The 22,635-nt window shown below is 48.0% G+C and overlaps 10 protein-coding genes across 10 annotated transcripts; 5 read left to right on the forward strand and 5 right to left on the reverse strand.

The window, feature by feature from the left end:
• Positions 1-252: 252 nt before the first annotated feature.
• N7520_006622 (MDR family MFS transporter) lies at positions 253-1,950 on the forward strand (the record flags this gene model as incomplete). Its single annotated transcript, XM_057140556.1, has 2 exons — positions 253-436; positions 512-1,950. The coding sequence occupies 2 exons, from the start codon at positions 253-255 to the stop codon at positions 1,948-1,950; spliced, it is 1,623 nt and encodes a 540-aa protein (XP_056994562.1).
• A 1,468-nt stretch (positions 1,951-3,418) lies between these two features.
• On the forward strand, positions 3,419-5,240 carry N7520_006623 (uncharacterized protein; the record flags this gene model as incomplete). The annotated part of the gene is made up of 2 exons (XM_057140557.1): positions 3,419-4,230; positions 4,298-5,240. The coding sequence occupies 2 exons, from the start codon at positions 3,419-3,421 to the stop codon at positions 5,238-5,240; spliced, it is 1,755 nt and encodes a 584-aa protein (XP_056994563.1).
• A 570-nt stretch (positions 5,241-5,810) lies between these two features.
• On the reverse strand, positions 5,811-7,092 carry N7520_006624 (LSB5 family protein; the record flags this gene model as incomplete). Its single annotated transcript, XM_057140558.1, has 3 exons — positions 5,811-6,801; positions 6,855-7,006; positions 7,078-7,092. 3 exons carry the CDS (start codon positions 7,090-7,092, stop codon positions 5,811-5,813), a joined length of 1,158 nt encoding a protein of 385 aa, XP_056994564.1.
• A 636-nt stretch (positions 7,093-7,728) lies between these two features.
• On the forward strand, positions 7,729-8,937 carry N7520_006625 (3'(2'),5'-bisphosphate nucleotidase; the record flags this gene model as incomplete). Its single annotated transcript, XM_057140559.1, has 1 exon — positions 7,729-8,937. One exon carries the CDS (start codon positions 7,729-7,731, stop codon positions 8,935-8,937), a length of 1,209 nt encoding a protein of 402 aa, XP_056994565.1.
• A 184-nt stretch (positions 8,938-9,121) lies between these two features.
• On the reverse strand, positions 9,122-9,981 carry N7520_006626 (mitochondrial 54S ribosomal protein uL6m; the record flags this gene model as incomplete). The annotated part of the gene is made up of 3 exons (XM_057140560.1): positions 9,122-9,495; positions 9,553-9,666; positions 9,720-9,981. The coding sequence occupies 3 exons, from the start codon at positions 9,979-9,981 to the stop codon at positions 9,122-9,124; spliced, it is 750 nt and encodes a 249-aa protein (XP_056994566.1).
• Positions 9,982-10,562: 581 nt separating this feature from the next.
• On the forward strand, positions 10,563-12,366 carry N7520_006627 (uncharacterized protein; the record flags this gene model as incomplete). The annotated part of the gene is made up of 5 exons (XM_057140561.1): positions 10,563-11,522; positions 11,573-11,794; positions 11,840-11,896; positions 11,946-12,276; positions 12,329-12,366. The coding sequence occupies 5 exons, from the start codon at positions 10,563-10,565 to the stop codon at positions 12,364-12,366; spliced, it is 1,608 nt and encodes a 535-aa protein (XP_056994567.1).
• Positions 12,367-13,661: 1,295 nt separating this feature from the next.
• Positions 13,662-13,958, forward strand: N7520_006628 (uncharacterized protein; the record flags this gene model as incomplete). The annotated part of the gene is made up of 1 exon (XM_057140562.1): positions 13,662-13,958. The coding sequence occupies one exon, from the start codon at positions 13,662-13,664 to the stop codon at positions 13,956-13,958; it is 297 nt and encodes a 98-aa protein (XP_056994568.1).
• Positions 13,959-14,387: 429 nt separating this feature from the next.
• On the reverse strand, positions 14,388-15,448 carry N7520_006629 (E2 ubiquitin-conjugating protein UBC8; the record flags this gene model as incomplete). Its single annotated transcript, XM_057140563.1, has 8 exons — positions 14,388-14,524; positions 14,573-14,754; positions 14,817-14,931; positions 15,056-15,073; positions 15,126-15,166; positions 15,285-15,287; positions 15,342-15,349; positions 15,416-15,448. The coding sequence occupies 8 exons, from the start codon at positions 15,446-15,448 to the stop codon at positions 14,388-14,390; spliced, it is 537 nt and encodes a 178-aa protein (XP_056994569.1).
• Positions 15,449-16,843: 1,395 nt separating this feature from the next.
• Positions 16,844-18,868, reverse strand: N7520_006630 (protein serine/threonine kinase activating protein nimO; the record flags this gene model as incomplete). Its single annotated transcript, XM_057140564.1, has 2 exons — positions 16,844-18,253; positions 18,380-18,868. 2 exons carry the CDS (start codon positions 18,866-18,868, stop codon positions 16,844-16,846), a joined length of 1,899 nt encoding a protein of 632 aa, XP_056994570.1.
• Positions 18,869-19,507: 639 nt separating this feature from the next.
• Positions 19,508-21,521, reverse strand: N7520_006631 (aminopeptidase P family protein; the record flags this gene model as incomplete). The annotated part of the gene is made up of 10 exons (XM_057140565.1): positions 19,508-19,537; positions 19,591-19,717; positions 19,771-19,889; positions 19,942-20,163; positions 20,216-20,249; positions 20,302-20,345; positions 20,392-20,784; positions 20,857-21,017; positions 21,079-21,243; positions 21,320-21,521. The coding sequence occupies 10 exons, from the start codon at positions 21,519-21,521 to the stop codon at positions 19,508-19,510; spliced, it is 1,497 nt and encodes a 498-aa protein (XP_056994571.1).
• Positions 21,522-22,635: the final 1,114 nt, after the last annotated feature.

The following is a 22,635-nucleotide window of genomic DNA, read 5'->3' on the forward strand; positions in this document are numbered from 1 at the left end:
GCCGACTTAGATGTCACCCTATCTGGTATGATAATTGATAAGATAGATATTCATTATAACGTGTATCAGTGACTTGATTGGTTACTTCCATGTTGGGGTACTCTATGCTGACGTGAAGTCAACTGGTTACAGCGGCAAATTCTCCGCACTCTCTCCACAATTCTTACGCAACGCGACTCCAAAAGTTTTATTCTCCACGTCAACACCGTTCAGTGTCAACGGTAGGCGAACGGCACAGTTGCTCTCATCGCCATGTCTATCGACGAGAATGACACTGTGGGAGTTCCGGCGACGGAGCAAACCCCTTTGCTGCGCGATGCCAACCCCGTCGGTTCCGTCCCGACAGATGAGCAACCGGCGGCCGAGGAGGTCAGCACCAAAGAATTGATTATAATCCTGGGCAGTATCTGGGTTGGAGTATTTCTAGCGGCACTAGGTATTTTTTGATTTCCCTAGTGGACAGGAAGACGCGTTGCTGTGCATATTGGGCTGACTTAGATTTTTCCCGCAGATACAACGATTGTCGCGACACTATCTGCTCCCATTTCTTCCTCGTTCAACTCATTCTCTTTGCTTTCATGGCTGGCTACTTCCTACCTGATTTCAAATGCCGCTTGTCAACCCTTGAGTGGGCGATTGACCGATATCTATTCGCGTCGGTGGGGTCTGGTTTTTTCGAATATATTCTTCGCATTGGGCAACCTGATCTGTGGTTTGGCAAAGACTGAGACCACAATCATTTTGGGTCGAGTCGTAGCGGGTATTGGAGGCGGTGGGCTTACAGCCATCTCAACCTTTGTGACCTCGGATCTAGTTCCTCTGCGAAAACGGGGCATCTGGCAGGGTGTAGGCAACATCTGCTACGGAGCTGGAAGCGGTCTCGGTGGTGTCTTCGGTGGCTGGATCAACGATACACTCGGATGGCGCTGGGCATTCCTGCTTCAGATCCCGTTTCTGGTGATCTCATGCATATTGGTTGCGTACAAGGTCAATATTCCAGTGAAGAATTCGGACAAGGCCCGGATCAAGCGTGTTGATTTCCTCGGTGCCATAACCCTCATACTGACACTTGTTACACTGCTGATGGGCTTGAATACTGGCGGGAACCAAGTGCCATGGACGCACCCGATTGTTCTTACATCCTTGCCCCTCTCTGCGGTGTTTCTGGGCTTGTTTATTTATGTGGAAGCCCGAGTGGCATCGGAGCCCGTCATCCCTGTCAAATTGCTTTTGGATCGCACGGTCGCAGCAGCTTGCTTGACGAACTGGTTCACCACAATGGCAGTCTTTGGCTTGTTATTTTATCTTCCACTGTATTTCCAAGTGCAGGGACTGTCGGCCACGGCTGCCGGACTTCGTTTGATTCCACAAGCGATAGGTACGTCCATTGGCTCCCTGGGTTGTGGTGTTATTATGCGATCTAGCGGTCGATACAAGCTCTTGAACTCCACTGCTGTGATTCTTCAGATGGCAGCGGGGGCGCTGGTCTGTACCTTGACTTTGTCCACCCCATCATGGCTGCCGTTTCTCTATTTCTTCCTCCTCGGGGTCGCATATGGCAGTATGCTCACTATCACGCTTGTCGCTCTTATCTCTGCTGTAGATCACGAGCACCATGCTGTGGTTACATCGGCATCCTATGCCTTCCGGAGCACGGGTAGCACGGTTGGAATCACGATTGCATCGGCCGTGTTCCAAAATACTCTGAAGATGGGGCTGTGGTCCCGCTTTGGTGACCGCAAGAATGCGGCCGAGCTCATCTCAAAGCTCCGAGACAGCCTCGATGAAATCCGCAAGCTTCCTCAAGACTGGATCCCAGGTGTGCTAGATGCGTATATGAACTCTCTACGGGCAGTGTTCTTGACTTTGTTGGGATTGACGGTGCTAGGGGCCTTGGCTAGTCTTGCCATGCGCGAGCATAAGTTACACAACAACCTGTCTCGGCGATGAGGATTGAAGGTTGTGAAAGATTATGGAGTCAAGATATTTCACATATTAGAATATTGACCTACATAACAGACTTTTCAATTCATACATCGAGTATGAATTGAGCGCTGATATTATTACGTAGGATCAACTAGTATGGTAAGACGGCTTCAGTCTGAAAGAGAAATCCGAACAATTGCCCTTTCGCCTTGATGACATGAAACTACTAAGTAGAAGAGGGCTTTATGTGAAAAGAAAATTCAAATTAAAAATGGAAACGAAAGATAGAAACGGAATGTTCTCGAACTCTGCTTGCTTATTATCATCTCTCGTTACCTCCCGGCTCTTCAATTGCAGTAAAGGATGAAAGGAATAGGTATCGATATCTGATCCGTAAAAAATCGCATTAATTACAGCAACATCATTCTCGATTTTCTCCTCATGAAAAAGAGCAGTACCACGCTGCGAGAACAGTATACTATGGCACTTTTTAAGTATATACTTCAACCGCTAGGGGATGTTATAAGAAGCCTTTCTGAGTATGGCAAACTCGGTAGCATTGCCGTCTGTTGTGATTGAGGATGAAATCTGCGATCGGTCTTATATCAAGTTCAAGGAATTGAATGAGCCATCTGTCAGAAGTTTTCTCGGTTGGTTCCCAGGCCATATCATCGGAGCATATTTGAGTTCTAATATCTACCTCTTGTTCTTGCCCTGACATAGTTCGCTTTGGTGGTCAACAGATAGTTATAGAATGGATTGCGGTAACTTTAATTTCCTTAGTCATGAGGAACGGGCTGACCGCCTCCGCTTCAAAGTGTCCAATCGCTGTCATGCGATGCCGCACGGCTGCCCGCCTCTAACCGCCAATTGATCTAGTCTCTTGAATCTCCTCTTTGCGCTGTTTGTGATTGGTCCAGGACTTGGTTCTCCCTGCAGGAAGAAAGGAGACTTGGGCCTGATTCAATTATTGTGGTTCTAGCATCCATAGCTGAAACCACAACTGAAGCTAGCCAGCACCTCGTGCCGGTGGCAAGACGTGGCGACTGGGGATTGAGTCGAAATACTCTTCCGTATCGCAGAATATCCCACACAGCTACACCGCCTCCTACGAACGACGATAAAGATCAAGCCAAGGGTGCAAGGTACAGATATACCCGTCCGCATACTGTATTGGGGCCCAGTCACCGCTCCGATTGCCTGATCTCCACCACGAACCACAGAGTCTGCCGGATAAGCGTTTTTAGACCGTTCAATCTGCCTTTTCGTCCAGTCCAGCAGTTCTACTTTTTAAATCCCTTCCTCGAACCGTCACCTTGAAATACTTTCCCTTCCAAGATTCGATCAGCAAATCCTTTTTTCGCATTCTGGGTGTAGGCCCTCGTTATTTTATCATCCAACTACCCTTGCATATAGCAGTTGGCTTTTGACCGGACCAAAAAAACATACTACCCATACGACCCGAGTTGCAAAGGGGCCGTCGACTAGTGAAATGGCGGTGGATGGCGAGGATACAGTGATTGACAATAAAGATGGCTGTCGCGTTAGCTACGGTCCGCCTATGAACGGCGCGACAATACCTGTTTCACGACGCCGCCGTCTACTCCTCTCGACTGACAGCGCCTTCGCTGATACCGTGCTTCCCTCGCTGGTTCAAAATCCATATATCGAGCTGCGCTTGATCACCGACGAACCCTCTGCTCTGCTGGCCGGCACGAACAAGATACCGCATTACATGGATACAGTGGATGGACAAACTTTTGATAAAAAGACCGGTGCACGGAAATGGCTCAAGGCAAAAACAGCTGAGCTCTGCGAGTGGGCTGATATGCTACTTGTTGCCCCCATCGATGCTGGGGCCCTCGGATCTATGTTGGCGGGGTTGACCAACACCTTGACCTTGGCACTTTTGCGTGGCTGGGTCTCGACCAAGCCTGTGATTCTCATCCCAGGGATGACTGTCTCAGAATGGGATAATCCCTTGACTCGCCGACAGCTCGATGAGCTTAGCCGATATTGGACATGGGTCTACATAGTGAAGCCTGTGCTTTGGAAGTCTAACGGGCCTGAGGATCTGACAACTTTGCCATGGGACGGGTTGACAGACCTACATACTACAATTGAACTCGCGTTTCAAATACCCTCGATGGCTGCGGGTTTGGCTACCGCATCCTCAGGAAAGGGCAAATCTACCACGACCCAACAATCCTCGAAAGTGCCACAATCATCGGCATCTGGCAATAACAGTGTATCGGCCTTGAAAGATAGGCAGACCCACTGGCTAAACTCCGAAACTAAAGCTCGGTCTTTGCCACTTGAAATCTGGCTCAATATTTTCGAGGAACAATTGGGAGACTGGGAAACTGCCAAGGCCGTGGGAATTACAAGCCATCTTCCGGTCCCCCCAAGAATGGCAAAGCCATTTATTGAAAATGTCCACCCCTGCTTCCCTTGAATATACAATCCTTCGAGGCTCCTTTGCCGCTATCAAGAAACGTATCGACGCCCTTCCTCGATGGAAGCCTTTGTCAGACCTTGCCTGCCATCTCATTGTGAAATTTTCGCGAACCGATATCCTCACTTATCTAACTGAAAATCACCTGGATCTTTTATGTACAACATCACGCCTCACCAATATACCCTATCGCGCATCTGCAATCTACGGCAATCCGACAGTTTTGACATGGTGGCGCGATACGCCTGATCTTCCCAACAAAGAGCACATGGCCGATGCCATGGACGGCGCATCCAGAGCTGGGTTCACCCATGTGCTAGACTGGTGGCTCCATTCCGGGCTTCCGCTCCGGTACAGCGAACGTGCGCTTGAGTCAGCCAGTGCCGAGGGCCGGGTCGCCGTTCTTGACTGGTGGAAAGCAGCATCAGCCAATGCCCCACGCCTCAAGCTTCCAATGAAAGTTGGGAAATCCGTTCTTCTCGCAGCGCAATCTGGTCGCACGGCATCTTTAGCATGGTGGGATGCGTCAGGAATCCCATATAGTCACGCTGAAAACGTTGCCCGGATTGCTAGTACACATGGCCATGTTCACGTGCTCGATTTCTGGTACCGCCTCAAGGGACCAAAGATGATTTTCGACAATCAAGTCCTTGTCGGTCCAACTAAGAACGGCCACGATCATGTTCTACAGTGGTGGAAAGACTGCGGTCTTCGTGTCGAGTTCAAAACCTGCGACATTGAAGAAGCTCTAGAGGACGCAGTCTCCGGTGCTGACGTCCGCGTCCGCGCCTGGTGGGAACGGAATGGCCTCAATCTAGGTCTTGGAACAAGGGAATGGATGAAGCCAAAGGTGCTTTAACTTGCATTTATGAGTAATACGCTCCGGGGCTTGGGTTTTGATCATGCATTTCTGGCGATGGGATGCATTCTATTCTTCTGCTCTTTTCTCGTTTTCCCAGTCGACTGATATGCCTGCTTTCTACTCATGACACAGATGATGAGATGACCCATAAATACCCATTTGAATGTTTTCATCCATGTCATTTTATTTTATTCGCGGTCGTCCTTTTGTACCCGAAATACGTACATATTCAAGAATGAACTAAGAATTCCTCTCACTTCAACTACACATTTTTAAATCTCTGCACCTTTCAGTGCCTCTTTCGTCTTTCGAAACTCCTTGAAATGTCTTCCAATATTGCTAGGGGTCTTAAAGGTATATCATCATGGTTAACGTTGTCATTCGGTGGCCTAGTGACTATGTACTGTAGGTCTTCCAGTGCTAAAGTACAGCCATAACAGTTCATACAACATTCTTCAAGCTCGTGCGTGCTAATAATGATTCATCATTCAACTCGTAATACGCCTACACCTCTTTGCTGTGGGAATATCAGTTAGGTGTCCTGAATGCGTATAAGAGAGCAACATACTAGGTATAACCGCCTTTCTCAACTATCGTCGAATTGATCTCATTGCGATCACCGAAAGGATTGTCCTCGTCGTCTTCTTCTGATTCCTCACTTTCACTCTCAAGATCCTGCAAGGTTGACAAAGCAGTTGGACGGGGCGGCTTAGGCGGGTTAACGCTCAATCCATTGAAATTCTGGCTCATCTCATCCTCCAACTCCGCCTTTGACCGCCAATTTCCACCAAGCACGTCGTCATCACTGTCACTGTCATAGTCGACACTCTTATCAAGTACCTCAAATGACATCAAAGCCTCGACCAGCTCTTCATTGGCATGAATCAACCCACCCAAGAATTCCTCAGTCTCGATATGCTGAATATACCGCAGGATTTGGTGTCGGAGCTTCTTACACTTCTCAAATCGATTAATGCACTCCGCATCCTCACTCACACGGGTCGTCTCCCGATTCACAAGCTTCAGCGCATTTAGCAAATTTGTACTCGCCACAGAGGCTGACGCAATTGTCTGCAGAATCTCCGGTCTCTCTCTTTCCACATTGAAACCCCTACCAAGACTGACGGAGAGTTTCTTCTCCTTCTTCTTGTCCTTCGATTTACTCTTGTGCCTCGGACCACTCAGCGGCGTGGAGGGTCCATTCCCCGCTGACACAGAGACTGTATGCCCGAAAGCCTGCTCATGCGGGTTTGACCCTTCACGCAATACCTTCGCCTTAGCCTGCGTGGCGGGCTGCTTTCGCTTAGGAAGCTCTCTGTATAGAGCGGCAACCTTGCCCATTCCAGGCGTATCCTTGTATGTAACAGCCCATTGTCCAAAGAGGGCCTTGCACTTCTGCTTGACAAGTGGGTCGGAGACGGGGTCTGTTGCTGCAATGCGCAGTCGTTCGAGGAGGGGTTCGTCTGCGAAACCGCGCAGGAATCGTTCGCCGGCATTTTGAATAAGGAAGTCGAGAATGACAAGGGCTCGGAGCTGTCGATGGAGGTTTCCGTATTTACTATTCATCAAATCAGCCAAAGTTCCTAGTCAGGGGTGTGTTTCCTGACTTACAGCTTCTTGCGTAGCGCACGACTTGCTTCCGATGGACCGCTGGACTGGATGCGGATGACCTCTACCAAATCGACGATACCGCTAGAGTCTTCTACTTCATATGTTTCACTCGTGAGGACCTCGATTTGGACGGTCACGGCCGAATATGGTTTCTATGCCCGCGTAGGCCGAGGTCAGTTCCGTCACACGATACGGTTATCGTGTGATTTCAAGAGGGCCGTACCGAAGATTGAAACATGATGGGCAATAATCAAGTATGTCTACTAGTTTCCCACAGTTAGAATCTGGATATTTCTTCAGATGTATCTTTGTCTGGGAAGTGTACTGACCTGGAATCGGTCTACTGCACAACCCCGCGGGCATCAACAGTTCGGTATAACCCCGCACCGCGAGAAATCCACGGGAAGTCTTAGGGATTGGGGAGCTCAGATAGAAGCAAGGAGATGCTAGGGAGTAAGAACTCAGCCGGCAGATGCCTAGGCGTAGTTCCTTTATCAAAAATAGAATTGCCTGGAGCAGATAAGGGGAAAGATGGTGACGTCGGGGCAGGGGGGGGGTCTTGGCGGAGATCAACGGTCTCGTGGATCGTTTGGGTTTCAGTAAAATTAGAAGAAGATCGCTGCCCAATTTTGACGAAAACACTGTCCTTTACTGTCCTTTTCTTAATTTAAAGAATTTTATGAATTTCAGGAATTTTGAGGAATTTGGAATCACAAGTCTCCAACTGATGTTCGCTCAATTAGGACTAGGGCGGGGTGATAGAAGCTGTGGACTGATTTCGACTGAGTTGAGTATCTTAAGAGAATACGAAATTTGTAGGAATTTACAACATATTGTATACGTGAAGACATTCCGTCTCTACAATTCATTGCGTATGACTCCAACTTCCCGATTTTATTTGGCGCGCGTCCTGTCCCGCTTTCTGATCTGCTCCACCCTCATCCTGGCTCTCAGTGTGGCCCTTAAGACCCGCTTCCGTCTCTCCTTCTTCCCCTCCTTTACTTCTCCCCATCACACCGCAATCATGTCCTACACACAAGAACGCTATATCGCCGAGCTGGCCGTCCAGCGTGCCTCCCTCCTGACCCAGAAGGTCTTCTTCGAGAAGGCTAAGGGTACCGTCTCCAAGGACGACAAGTCCCCTGTCACCATTGGCGACTTCGGCGCCCAAGCCCTGATCATCCAGGCCATCCGCAAGAACTTCCCCAACGATGAGATCGTCGCCGAAGAGGAGTCCAGCTCCCTGTACGAGGACAAAGCTCTGAGCGCTGAGATCTGGCGTCTGGTCAAGGACATCAAGCTGGACGACGCTGAGAGCGATAGCATCCTCGGTGGTCCCCTCGCCAGCGAGGAGGAGATGCTGAAGATCATCGACCAGGGTAACAGTGCTGGTGGTGCTTCCGGTCGTATCTGGGCTCTTGACCCTATCGACGGTACGAAGGGTTTCCTCCGTGGTGGCCAGTACGCTGTCTGCCTTGGTCTGATTGTTGACGGCGACGTCAAGGTCGGTGCTATTGGTACCCCCAACCTGCCCGTTGATGATGCTGCCACCATTGACGCCAGCACTGGTGCCCAGCAGGCCGATTCGTCGGCTAACGGTGTTCTTTTCGCCGCTGTTCAAGGCGAGGGCGCTACCAGCCGTCCTCTCGTGAGCGGTGCTCTGGCTGCTAGCAAGTCCATCTCCATGCGTCCCGTCCCCGATATCGCACAGGCTGTCTTCTGTGAGGGTGTTGAGGCCGCCCACTCTGCTCAGGGCGATAATGCCGCTGTTGCTAGCCTTCTGGGTATCACTGCCCCGAGCGTGCGACTAGACTCACAGGCCAAGTACTGCTCCATTGCTCGCGGTGCTGGTGACATCTACCTCCGTCTGCCCGTGAAGAAGGACTACCAGGAGAAGATCTGGGACCACGCTGCTGGTGACATCATTGTCCGTGAGGCCGGTGGTCAGGTCTCTGATATCTACGGCAACCGCTTGGACTTCAGCAAGGGCAGGACCTTGGCTGCTAACAAGGGTGTTGTTGCGGCCCCTAAGGCCGTCCACGGCCAGGTTATTGATGCCGTCAAGACTGTGCTGAAGCTGTAATGTTGTTGCATTGGTTTAACTATGATACCACTTATGAATCGTGGAACGGGAAGGTCTTTGGATCCAAAAAAAAGTACATATTGAAAATATAAGAACAGAGGATAGAGTATACGAATACAGGGGAACCAAAAATGCCATGTTCCGAAGCAAACCAAAACACACAAATGCCACGTGCGCCCACCGATTATTTGATCTTCTTAGCCTTAAGCTTGATCGTCTCTCCGTTGACAAAGATACCCTTGCCCTTGTACGGCTCCGGCCGTCTCCACTCCCGAATCTCCGCTGCAAACTGTGTCACCTTGCGCTTGTCAACACTCTCGAGAAGGATGCGGGTAGGTTGCGGTGTGCTAGCCTGGACACCCTCGGGGATACCCAGTTCAATGGGGTGAGAGAATCCAACCTTGAGGGAGACAAATTTTTGGCCCGGGTAGGTAGCGGAGACGGTAGTCGCGGTAGATTCAATGGTAGCACGGTAACCGACACCGACCATTGAGAGAATACAGATGTGACCTTCTGAAACACCGGTGATATGATTCTGGAGAAGAGCACGAGCAGTACCTAAAACGAGTTAGACTAACGATGCGAGAGATAAATCGAATAAAGCGAGCAACATACCCCACATAGCACGCTGGTGAGGTTCCTCCGGATCCATAACAGACAAAGTAGCCTTCTGGGTAGTAGCATCATGGTTCACAGTCAAGAAGGAAGGAATATCGAGGGTCATCGTGCCTACAACAAATTAGCAACCTTGTCCTTCCGAGAGCAATTCAGCACCAACATACCCTTAGGACCCTTGATCTGCGCAGCAAATTTAGGGACATCCTTTCCGCGACCCCGGTTCAGGGACTTGGGCAGGTCAACAATGGTCAATGAAACCTCGGGAGGAACGGAGATGGCAGAACCTCCGATACGGGATTGCGCCGGGGAGGTGGTCGAGAAGCATTGGGCGCGGGGGGAGAACGCGGGAGTGAGGAAGAGAGGTAATGAGCGCTGGAAGGGCTCACGGAGGAGCTGCCGGGCGCAGCGTTGGGGTAGACACGACATGATGATTGAGTTGTTGATTTCGGAGTCGCGGACGATGATTTTGTTCGTAAAATGGGGGATCTTGATTGGGTTAGCGTGCACGTGATGTGCGTGGAGACGATGTATATGGGGAATCACTAAAGGGAATTCCTCTTTCATTTTATACACTTCTCCCTGCTCTGAAATAAGTCAAAGTACTCAATTAAATTTTCCTATAGTTTATAGTGTTTCATTAAGTTTCATAGACCTAATCAGCTTGTTTGCCATTTTTTCCCGTACTTGACTTGGCATTGAAACACATGGGGCTAGTTCTTTAACTGTAGATATCGAAGACACATCGAGGTCTTGAGGTACTGAGGACGTGGCTTGGAATTCTTCCACATCAACTCTCCCTCTCACTTCTCACTTCAACATCTACCACTCACCACCGGAACATTATGACCGCCATTTGAACTTATACTTTTTTCTATCTTTTTGCTTCTATCTCCAGGGCAGGTACCTTGACTAGTATACCCATCTAAGCCACATTTACAGCGCCGGGTCTCACGATTCACGACAGCTTCAATAGAAGCTCCTCCAAAGATCTTCTGAGATCCACGAAGATGGCCATTTTCCTAACTCAGCTTGCTCTCGCTCTCCAACTCTTGCTTCTCATCCAGAGTATTGTCAGTGCCAGCTTGTTTGATGCATCTGATACGGGTAAATCGCATTTGAAGCGTCTATTCACTTCGTGGCTGATGAATGAAGGATCTTTATCCGCTTTCTCCTCAATCCAGAACAGAAACGACGCAAAATATCTTCTGGATACCAACACCTCCCAACAAGATGGAATATTCACCCAAGCCGTCCAGATTCTGGACTCAATGAAATCATCACCTTCTTGCCATCGCATTGCAGCAACCAAGCTAGTCACCTCATGTCAACAGATGGGAGGAAAGGATGCCACAAGCCGCGATGAATTTGAGGGTTTGGATCAAACACGCTCTATATACGCTGCCCGCCTCGCCATCTGCGAGCTTGAGGGTGCTGGTTCCTCGGCTCCATCTCAGTGTCGCTCTTTGACTGCTCCTCCATTCGATACAAAGTCTCGATTTCTCTTCATGGCTAAAGCTAAGCATTCGGAGTCTGGTGCGGCTGAGTATCCCAAAGAAGTGCTCGAGCTCTGCCTCAAAACCCTCGAGTCCCGGCCTCAGTGGTGGACCTCTTATAGCAACAATCGTCAAAATGCAATGGTCATCTGCCAAGCAGCCAGGATGGAGACTGAGAAGGATGAATTACTTAATCTTCATCGTTCTATTGTTCATAGCAACGTCAAGCTCAATGATGGGCTTCAACTTGCACTTCAGAAGGCTGCCATGGATTCCGTCAAAAATGAAGCTTTCTTCGAAGCAGTTCAGGCATTACAGGAAAGACTGCTGGTGGATCTGGAACGAAATGAATCCGTCTTTCAACGCATTTTCGGCAAGCTTCTACAGGATGTAAAAGCCGGCATTGATACCGTAGCGATTACCGCCACTTCTGCTCTGAGAAGAATGCAGAATGAAACCGCGAGCCTTGAAAAAGTTTGTGCATTTTTCCTTTCGTGGCGTTTCCAATATTAACCTCTATCCAGGATATCGGGAGCGTGTCTGATAAAGTCATTGCTCTCCATGGGGCTCTTGAGACAGCGCATGAAGATTCAATCTTGCGGAGTGACCAATCACTTCGCGTATTCGAGGAAAATGCTGCAGTATATCAAGTCCTCGCCTCGGATTTACACCTTTCTTTGAACTCTCTCGTGGGCGCGGACATGCAAAGAGTCTCGCAAAGAATGACCGATCTCGACGCGTCACTTGTAAGTCAAACTCATTTCCAATCAAATCAAAGCTGACGGTATTAGGAATGGCTCACATCTAGACTGATTCGTGTCCTTGAGCATGAGACCGAACTTACCGAGGTAAATTCTGTTCCCATTCCTTTAATTTACCCATTTTAACCCCCAACAGAAACTCAAAACCATGGGCGACCTGGTGGAACAATCAACACACAAAGCAAACGAGTTACAAACAGCCCAGCTTCAACAGGCCGAAGCCCTCGCCGCCCAGTTTCGCGCACATCGAGAACTACAATTCACCGCACAATTCTGCCAGGCTTTACTGGAAAAAGCCACCATAACTGCAGCCAATCTACAAACAACTATTCAGGGAGCATCTACCAAAGCTCAACTAGTTCCACAGCTGGGCAGCTTCTCCCCTTGGTCAGTCATGTTGACCTTGCTCCTTGCTATTGGAGCTCAATATTCAAGAGTTGCAACCAGTTTTCTGTTTCTGATCTTTGGTATGTTTCTTCCGTGCGCTAAGCAGGACCAGTGACTGACTTGACATCCCAGGGCATAAAATTGCGGTATTCTTTCTTCAACATCTCTGAGTTTCTATATTTTGCTTTCTTGTGATGGTTGATTATTTGCGATGCCTTTTACGCTGAGCTGATATTGCGTCTTTATACCCATGAAATATTCATTTTTCTTTAGTCATTTTAATATGAATTTCATTTCATGCGTTTCATAGATCTCGGTTCTTTGATCTCAACTGACGTACCGGATATATGCGACCACTTTTTGAATTTCCATTTCCCTCATTTTTGCCGCTAGGCATTTATTTACTTTCCTTATAATTTGATTGAAGGGAAGACCTTGCAAAGAAAATCTGTCTTGAACCATCCCTATGTATGTATATGGAATAAGAAATCAAGCAAAAAATAAAACAGCACTGAGCATAAATGAATTGACACAAGCCCAGTCAGACAACAACGGTCCGGAGTAAAATATAACCTGTGACGTTCAATATAGGACATATATGTTTGATTCCAGAGAAATTGGAGGCCACCACTGACAAAGATGGCATTTTCATCTGGGAGGGGGTTGAAACACCATCCAAGGATGAGCTTATTTCAGCCGCTAATTGCTTCTCGGTGATCAGTGCAGCATGGATGAGTTTGCAGTATACTGCCAGATAATGGAAGGGGTGTATGGGAAAATTGAGGATTTATTCGGTTCTTTTTAAAATGATATCGCCGAACTGACGGGGGATGTATCAATGAAAGGTCGCGGAGGAAAGCTGCGGTCTTCCATTTGGACTGATGAAAAGCAGTTGACGAATTCGAGACAAGCACTGAATCAAAATGGATAGGGAAGTGGATGAAGAATGGGAGTAGTAGTATGCGCTCCCCTGGGAAAAGTAAGTCCGGTTAGCATTCAGTAGTGCCGAAGAAGTGAAAATTGGGAGGATCGGATTCAGCCATTCCTGATGAGCTTCACTAAAGTTGCTGAAGATCTGGCAATAGATCTCGCCGAGTTGTTCACGGGGACAACAATCTCTCAGCTGGTGAGCTTCTTGCAAAAGCAGGTGGGAACTTGCTCGTCAATATCATCGACGTGGTCAGGAAGGTTCTGCAAACTCTGGTCACTGTTGCATCTAAATGATTGTTCTCTTTGTGACCATTTGAAACTCAACAGAAGTTCTGCAAACTCGAAAATGAGCGGAATTATGCTAATCACTGCGCACTACATATGCTCACCTGGGGCTTTGTTAAAGAGCTGTACGAGTGGTTGAACCAGGGCGGTAGTCTTACAGTTCTTGATGCTCTCTCATTGATCATCGCAATTGCAGTAACGTTCATTATCAAGATTATCACAGGAAAGAAGCCTCCCCACTTTGGACAATATGAACAGTGAAGTCTTCGGGATATTTGTCATCGGTGCCCTCCGGGAATCAGGAGAGGAAGAGAGAAACCCCAAGAAAGGTTCCGTGATCTCAGCTGCCGATAAGAGCACAGCCCAAGATGTCACGGTCATTGTATTGGGAGCTGGTTGCGAATTTACGATTATAGGCCCCTCTTTCAACAATATCAAGTTCCTCTGCAAAAAAGGCATCTCGAAAGCGGTTGACTCTTCACAGGTCACAAGTGTTGTGTTGGGCTGTATGCGAATTGATACCAAATTAGTGTTCAGTCATCGTTGAGAAAGGTTCTCATCCAATAATTACAATGTCAGCAATTTATATATGACCAATGGAAGAGAAGAGGAGAAGCTGATCCTGTCATATTATCAGGGTTCAGGTCCAATGAAGACTACAGAGAGTGTTTGGGCAATTATAGAATTTAGATGAATTGTAACCCACTGATACTACTCCGTCCGTCGGGCCGTGAGATGTCTCGCCGGCACATGTGCATGCTCCCCACGCTCCATCCACATGAAAATGTTCAAGCTTGAGTGCACCGCGAATAAATTATACAATAGAAAATTAACAAACACCGCAATATTCACGAAACGCCCGCTGGTCCTGTTCTGATGAGTGAGTATAATAATCAAGAATGGGGATGCAATGTGTTTGTGCAAATCCAATCTTGAATCAAGACGGATTGAGAACGTCAAGTCAGGAGAACATCAATTAGACGTCGTCCATTGCCCCAGCCGGCTCCTCCCCATCGGATTCATAACTTCCGGCAGAGCTGAGTTCATCTTCAGACTCGGTATCTTCTCCAGCCTCGTCGACAGCTTCTTTGCTGGCATACTTGGCGACGTATTCTGCAAAGCATTAGCGATTGACAGGACCTAATGCTCATGAGTACACACCCTTAACTTTGGCCTCATACGCCTTGGGTTCTCGCATCATCAACGCTGCTGCCTCGCCATTGAGTGGATCGGAGGGGTTGGGATACCGCAGGAGTTGGGGGAGGAAGACTTCGAAAATGTTGAGCATGTCATACATGGGAGACCATGTTTGGTTGATGACATCCAGGCAAACGGACCCAGACCTATATTAGAATATAATCAATACCGGAGCATTATTCAACCCTGAGTAGCACGTAACACTCACAGCTCGTCGATGTTAGGGTGAAAAATCCGATTAACAAATCCAATGCTGGGGCTCTTGTAGGGGTATTGGTCGGGTAGTTCGACGTGGATTTTCCAGTGACCTCCGGTAAATGGTGCTGAACGATGTTAATAAAGTAAAAAACCCCATGAGGAAGGATACTCATACTCTCTTCCGGTCCCTTGAAGCGAACATAGAATTCTTGCCTAAATGGTGTGAGAAATTTCAAACTGCTGGCTCACGATCGTTGGGGACATACACTAGGTCTCAGTCAGTACCTTTGTCAAGCTCCGGCCAAGACGCAAAACATACTGTTGTCATTTACCAGAGTCACCTCGTAGTCACTCATCAGCCTATCAAACTCATCAGACATAATATTCCCACATCTAGGTGCCTTTCATTGAGACTGGAGATCATCTGCTGGGAACAGTGGCGGTATTATCGGAGGGGGAAGGGGGTCGGCTTGCGTACATCCTAAGCCATGGTCAGTATATGCCCGGAACTCCAAATTTGGGTTTTTATCCATACTTCATGACCTGTGAGAATTAATGATCATATTAGCAATTGCGGGGACCTCTGTGGATGGCGTGAGGGGCACTCACGTCGGTCTCGATTCTCCGTTTCGGGCTACTCATGATGGCGGTTTGTAGAAGGTTGTGTAGTAATATCGCGGTGGCTCGGCTCAGGATTTTAGCGCGTAATTTGTGTGCTGTTGCTCTTAGAAGCGCTCCTTGAAAGCTCTCAATGAGGTCACCTAGCAATTATCCCCCTTCGGAGCGGGGAAGTAAAGGGCGGGGTAGGACTGGGAGCGAGATTCTGGTGGACGGAGGAAATGATGCTGTATTCAACGACTTCTAGCTCAATCTTGAAGCTGATTCTGGCACAATAAATTTAATAACGGTCTGAAGCAGAAGGAGCAGGTGGAGGACAGAGAAGAAGGAGGGGGAGAAGTCACTGAACAATGATGGCCCGATGACTCAGCCGTTATCGCAATCCGAAGACCGGAACCGTGGAACCCGGAAGTCACTGCATACCTGCCTAACTCGATGTAAAAAATAAATAGATGTAATCATAGGGGGTTGAGGTATTCAAACCTTGGAAAATCTTGGAGCTATAGTGTACTGTTATGATATCGAACAGCTTCCCATCTGTTACATTGTATCAGATGGCTGGATGTACTAGCAGGCTGCAATCTAATTAAATGAACAAAGCATGTGGGCCAAGGATAATGTTTATTTCATTTAGTTGTTTAATAGTACTGCAATGCTAACAGTCAAGCGGCTCTGTCAAAAAAACAGAGCATAAGCCCACAGAAAAGGGGCTTGTTCGAACGAAAAGCAATACAGTAAGGGGAAGAGGTAGATGAACGAACAATTAGGCCCGTAGGCTTGGGTTGAGAGATGTGACAATGCAAACAGGACGCAAAAATGCAGAATGCGAAAGCTCGCAATGCAATAAGAGTCCTCCATGCTCAAGCGCTGGTCATCCCAGCTGCATACGACAAACCACCACTGGTTTGCGGTCCTCCACAAAAGAGAGAGAAAAATGAAAAGCAGATTCATTCAAGGCATGAGGGGGCACGCTCCACTAGTTGTCGAACTCGAAAGAAAACGGGTCGTTGTGAAAATCCCCTTGCCCGTTGACATAGCACATAATCGGGGTTTTGGGTAAAATGGTGCTAATAGAAAGCTGAGATACAAATACAATGGGGCCAGAATGAAAAGTGATCGTAAACGAGCGGACGACCTCGATCAAAGGAGGTCAAGCAGGCTGCAATGTCGGTTCAAGTACCGTCAGTTTGCCGCACTGATAATGCGACGGAAAAAAAAACAAACTCCAGATCATGCAAATATGTCGATGCTGGGTATTGGTAATGCTAACAAGCCAAGATGTATCGATTCCAATGATTATCGACGAAACGGGGGTGTGACAGAAAACCATGAAGGGAAAAATAAGAATAGAAATGAGGAAATGATCACAATAGGATAAATTCCCGACTCGAGAATTTGGGCGTCGTCGACATTTCTAGATCAGGAAATTCGATCGAGATCATTTTTAAGAGGCCGTTGGATCTCGGCAAGCAGAGCGTCAAGTTCCACCCAGTTAGAGGCGTTTTGGGCGAATCGGCGGTGCTTCCGTGTTAAGGTATGTTCTTCAAAGTCGTCAAATTTATCTCGGCAATTTTCGCAGTACCCTGGCTTAGGATCTCGGCGTCTTTCTGGCTTCTTTTGTTCGCTTTCATGGCTGTCGTCCCGACGGCGCTTTATGCCGGCCCCTTCTTGGTTATGGTCCTCTGGGTTATGACGCGCTCCTGCGGCGGGGTTGGTAGCGTGGCTGTGTTGAGTCTTGAGATGCATTGCCAACCCATTGGGGCGTTCGGGAGCAGCCATAGATCCATGTGCAATGTTGCCTGTGCCCCTTTCGAGAACCTTTCGCTTCAGTCCATGGACTTCCTTGCTCAGACCTGCTCTTGCGCCTGGGGCAGCGGCGGTAGATGATATCATTTGAGATCGAATGGCGGAGGTAACGTTAGATGGCTGCACGCCAGATGCTGCTGGTTCACGACCAGTGTAAAATGGACCAGACCGAGGGAAATGTGGCGGAATAAAGCTTTCCGAGCTTTTGCGTTCATGAGTCTCATCAGCCCGAGGCTTGCTGTCGAATTCTTCATCCCTCTCACACACTACATTTGCTTGGTCTGGGTCGATCTTGGCCACGGTTTTCTGTTCCTGTTCGATGGTCTTTGGGACATTCTGACGGGTTTCGGCCACAGCTGCCGCCTTCTTTTCCTTCTGCGATTGACGAATGCGGTGTCTGTCGTATTCTTTTCGGCTTGGAGGTTCATCGACGAATGGGCATTTGCCCAAGGGGGCGCTCCTGAACTGCGGCCAGGCTCCATCTTGGCGCTTTGCAACTCGAGAATATTCTCGCACCATGACAGGCTTGGTCTTTTCATTCATGTCGTGTATGTAGATGAAAGGACCCTTGAAGACGATCATTTCCATTGAAGACAAAGGATCACGATCAGAAGGTCCGTTCATCAGCTCCTGTCGAAGGACACGCGAAAGATCATTTTCACCCCGACCGTTGGCAGTGCTTGCACCTGCGTTCCTGCTCCTAACAGCAGGATCATTCTGGCCACCAAGGTCGTTGTCGTTGATCGTGGTGATCATGCGTTGTAGCTTCTCCAAGGCCCAGATCTTCATGCCCATCTGCCGAGCTCTCTGCAAAACATCATTGCTTGCTTGGTCACGACGAATTTCATGCTTCAACCAGTCGGCGCTCTTATCAAGCAAGGAGGGGTTGACGGTTTGCACATTGCCATCGCCATTGCCATCGACGGCATCCACTTCGGTCGGACTCGTGACAGAAACTCCTGCAGGGATAGGACGTGATGTAACAACGTGAGTGACTAGACGAGAGAAGAATTTCTCCTCACGCTGCAATGCGAGTTAGTATCATTTGATAAATCGGATACGGGTCATCAATAAACTATCACATGTCTCCAAGCTGTCTCAAAGCACAGGGACCCCAAAACAAAGCATCATTCAACTAGTAGAACTTACAGCTCCAAGGGCAGCGACTTGTCGAGAGAACTTGCGGCGGGCATCCTCTGGGACACTGTCGAAGTAGAACACGAATTGTGGGAAAGCTTTGCGGTAGTGGCGTTGCCATTGACGAATTGTGTCCAGGGTGTCAGCGGACGGCTTCTCGCCCTTCACAGCTTTAACTTGTGGCTGGCGTTCCTTATCGCGGGCAGCAACGAGCTTCTTTTCAAAGGCACTTGGGTTGGCATTGTTTGGCCTTCTGGCGAAGAGCTTCGAGTCGGCACCCTGCACCACCGACGATCGATTTTGTTCCGCCGCTTCCATCACCTGCTTCTTCGGCGGTGGTTGACCGTAAGAAATCTCGAGTTGATTAGACCGAACTCGTTTGGCCGGCACGAGTCCGGTCCTGTGGGGAGAATTGGTTGCATTCGGTACGTTGGCTAATGGACGACGGGTCGACATGTTCATAGAGGTCTTGGGCGACGGTGGGACGAATACAGCAGCCATGTGGTCACAGCTTTGCCGGGGTTGGACGCGTCAAGAGCTCGCTGAGCTGAAATCACCAGTCGTCGAGGAGGGGTACTCGAGGTCAAGCACGCGACGTGCTACACGTCTTTGCAAGTTTCTAATGAAGTCAAAGGAAGAACATGGTAACACAAACGAAAGAATGAGGTCAAGTTGAAAGAGGAAAGCAATTCAAGCTCCCCAAGATGCTCGGGGGTTGGAGTGGTGGTGAAATCTTGGGTTGGAAGTGAAAGGGACAACAGGATCGAAGGGCAAAGTCGTGTGGTGTGGTGGAGACTCCGTTTGTTTTGAGCGTACGCCGGACAACCAACAGCGCGAAGCATGAACATCAACACATTCCTTTTAACGCGACCAGATATGCTTATTCTTATTCTTTTTTATCTGATCTCTTAAATTTCTATTGGATTATCAGTTTCATCTTTCTCATTCTTTCGACTTCAAAAATTCTTATATGGAGTAGTCTCTCAGCTTTTACGCCATTGCCAGCCACCTCCGACCAGCCACAAACATACAAGGTTTCGGGGGTCAACAACGTAACGTTCGGTAAATTATGTCGAAGGACTCCGTATTATACATGGATTTTGAGGGTATTTGTCAAGTAGTATACATATGGTGATCGATTTAACCACGCAGTGCCTCGATATCATCAACCTATAATAATCAGAACCTCGCTGTGGTGGTGAGAATACGGCTTTAGGACTTACCTCCTTGACGGCTTCAGGGGTTAAAACAATCGGGTGTTCATCTCCGACGCAAACACTATCTTCGATGCGAATTCCAATGCCGCGGAAGTGCGCGGGCCATCGCTCATCGTTAGGAACGTAGATGCCACTGATGTCAGATTAGTTCATGCCAAGGTATAGGGACAGACCGGGGTGACAAACGGTTCAATGGTGATACATTGGCCTGCCTTCAAGTTGTACCCTCTAGAGTAACCAGGACAATCGTGAACGTCCAAACCGATATAATGGCCAAGGTGGTGAGGGAATAACACATTCATTGCCTGGTAGAGTTAGCAAAATTGTTATATCATAACGGGGTACCTCAAGACATACACTTCCAGAAAGGTCGAACCCAAGCTGTTTTAGCTGGTCCTTCAATCCATTCTCGGCAATACCGTGCAATTTATCGAGGGACAGGTTGGCATTTTCACGGCAAAGAGCCAGGCAAGTCCGATGCACATTCAGCACGGCATTGTACAGATCCCGCTGAGGATCCGAGAACTTGCCATTCACAGGCCAAGTTCTAGTAATATCAGAGATGTACCCTCCGATCTCCTATTCCACTATGAGCCTCTAGGGATGATTATATTTTGGGGAAGGAACTTACACCGCCGCCATCAACAAGAACCAAATCTCCGTCTCTGTTAAAGGTCATCAGGTACAATTCATATAAGCAAGCAAGAGTTGACCTACCTGAGAACGTCATCGTTCCTGGTGTAATGAATGCTCAAAGCATTCTATCTTTGTTAGCCAAGTGCTGAATATTGGGGTAGCATTGCTTACCTGGCCACCCGCGACAACGGGAACAAACGCACTGCCATCACAACCATTAACTTTGAACTGGTACTCCAAAAAGGAGTTCAAATCTTTCTCCTTGGTGAAGTTTTGGCGCATGGCGTTGGTAAATGCTCTCCCGGAAGCTTGTCCAACCCGGCGCAAATGCATGACTTCCTCCTCCGTCTTGAATACTCTCATCTCGTTCATTAGCGGCTTCAACGACTTGACTTTTCGGTGGTCGACAAATTTCTTCAGTTTCTCTGAAGCAACTGTCGGGCCATATAGGTATCGGTGCAATGTTGATCGGGACCCATCGAAGGCGGGGATATCGGAGTAAACCTCTGTTGCTTTGGCAATAATTTTTGGGAGGATATTTCCAATGTCTTCGATATTTCCTGTCTATATTTCACAGTATTAATCTGATGTTTCGCATGATATCAGAAGGGTATGTTAGGGAGGAAAAATACGCACCTCATCGGCATTAAAGACGTCCGTAGCGGCCTGGGTGCCAGACCGCGCACCATCCCACAGTTCCGCCTTGGGGTCCTTCTCCCGAACATAGAGATGGAAGATATGGTTGTTGCCAGACCCGTCGTTCCCAATAACTGCCAATGCATTCGGCTCATTGAAGCCTGCCATGTTGAACCACATGATCAGCGAGGTTCTCGTGACAAGGTAAATGTACTAGCTTACCTGTTAAATAGAAGAAGTTGGACTCCTGATGATACTCATGAAAGATACCGGGCGCACGGTACTTCACTTCAGAGGCGGCGAGTATAGCGACTGCTCCTTCGGGGAGTTTGTTGGCGAGTCGCGATCGGCGCAGCGCATATTCAAGAGCCGTGACTCCGGGGGTCACTGTTCAACAAATGATCAGTATCCAGTGGATCATGGACAATATTTTGAAATTGAAAACTTTAAGAATGTCACGTACACTCTCCTGGGCTCAATAGGTGAGGGTGTGTCTCGTGCAACGGCTGTCCGAATTTGAGCTCCGCGGCGCCGACGGACGTAGTGTATGCCCTGCGGAAAGGGACCTGGATTCGACCGAGGGTCTGGTATGAAGAACGGCTAAGCCGAGGAGTGCGACGCAGCTGAAGAGCGCATTGTCGGACGAGTGACCTGCAGGTGGCCATGCTCAAAAGCTTAGAAAATACAATTGTATGTATCAGCTTGTTCCGAACATTAGCGTGATGCAACCCTTGGAGAAGCTGCGGGCGGTGTGGGCCAATCATCTCTAACGGGTTTGGCATCGCATGTTTACGAGATATATACTACGTAGTTCGAGGCTATTTATTGAACATCAGTTGGGCTTCTGTACAGTGTGGGTGAAATAGTCTACCTGGAGAGGCAATAATTATTTCATTCACAGACAATGAGGCGACCTGTATAGAGGAAATCTAACAAAAAGCATAGTACAGTGTAGCAATGGAAGCAGTCATGTCTACCTGGACTTCTTGGTGATAAAAATTGTCACACGAAAATTCCCCTTTAGTTAGTCAGTGGCTATTTAGTGAATCAAAAATTAAAAAAACATAAAATCAATGAAGGGAACAGATAGATATAAATTGAAAGACATGCAAAAAAAACTGGCGCCACCCGGAATCGAACCGGGGCTAACACAGATTCACTGCGATTTACCACAATGTGTCGTCATACCACTAGACCATGGCACCTTTGATGAAATTAGATTCTCTTATTAGATTATATCAATAGACTTGCCGCGCCTATGTATCATTCAAAATTCATAGAAGCCCTAACTAGTTAGTTCCATCGACCAATAACGTATTTCACGGTCAGTGCGGTCACACGGTCGGTCCGGTCACCCCCAAACACTATAGTAAATGCGATGTTTACTACCCTAATATTTCAACAACCATAATCAATACTCTGTTCCATAACTTGCCGATGGATATTGATAAGTATTCTTAGAAGCATATATCAATTTGAAATAAATCAAACTCTTCTTCTACAACATTTCCGAAAATTACATCGTTAAATTGATGATATATATATTCTCCACATGCAATCATCAAGTCACCAAAATTCTCGAAACTCCTTAGAGGGTCTAGATATCACATTGAGAGAACTCAGTTTTTAAGGAAAGGCTCCTGTAGGCCACTGTTGTTGAGATAATGAGTCGTAATTTATCGCATTTACTATGGTGTTTGGGACCCTCGTACGTCTAAATTCGACAGATTATGATAAAGGGAATAACAGGGATTGTACGGCGGCGCAGAGTTACAGCTC

Source organism: Penicillium odoratum, assembly GCF_028828045.1.
Source record: "Penicillium odoratum strain IBT 22623 chromosome Unknown utg000005l_segment0_segment0, whole genome shotgun sequence".
NCBI classification, from domain to species: Eukaryota; Fungi; Ascomycota; class Eurotiomycetes; order Eurotiales; family Aspergillaceae; genus Penicillium; species Penicillium odoratum.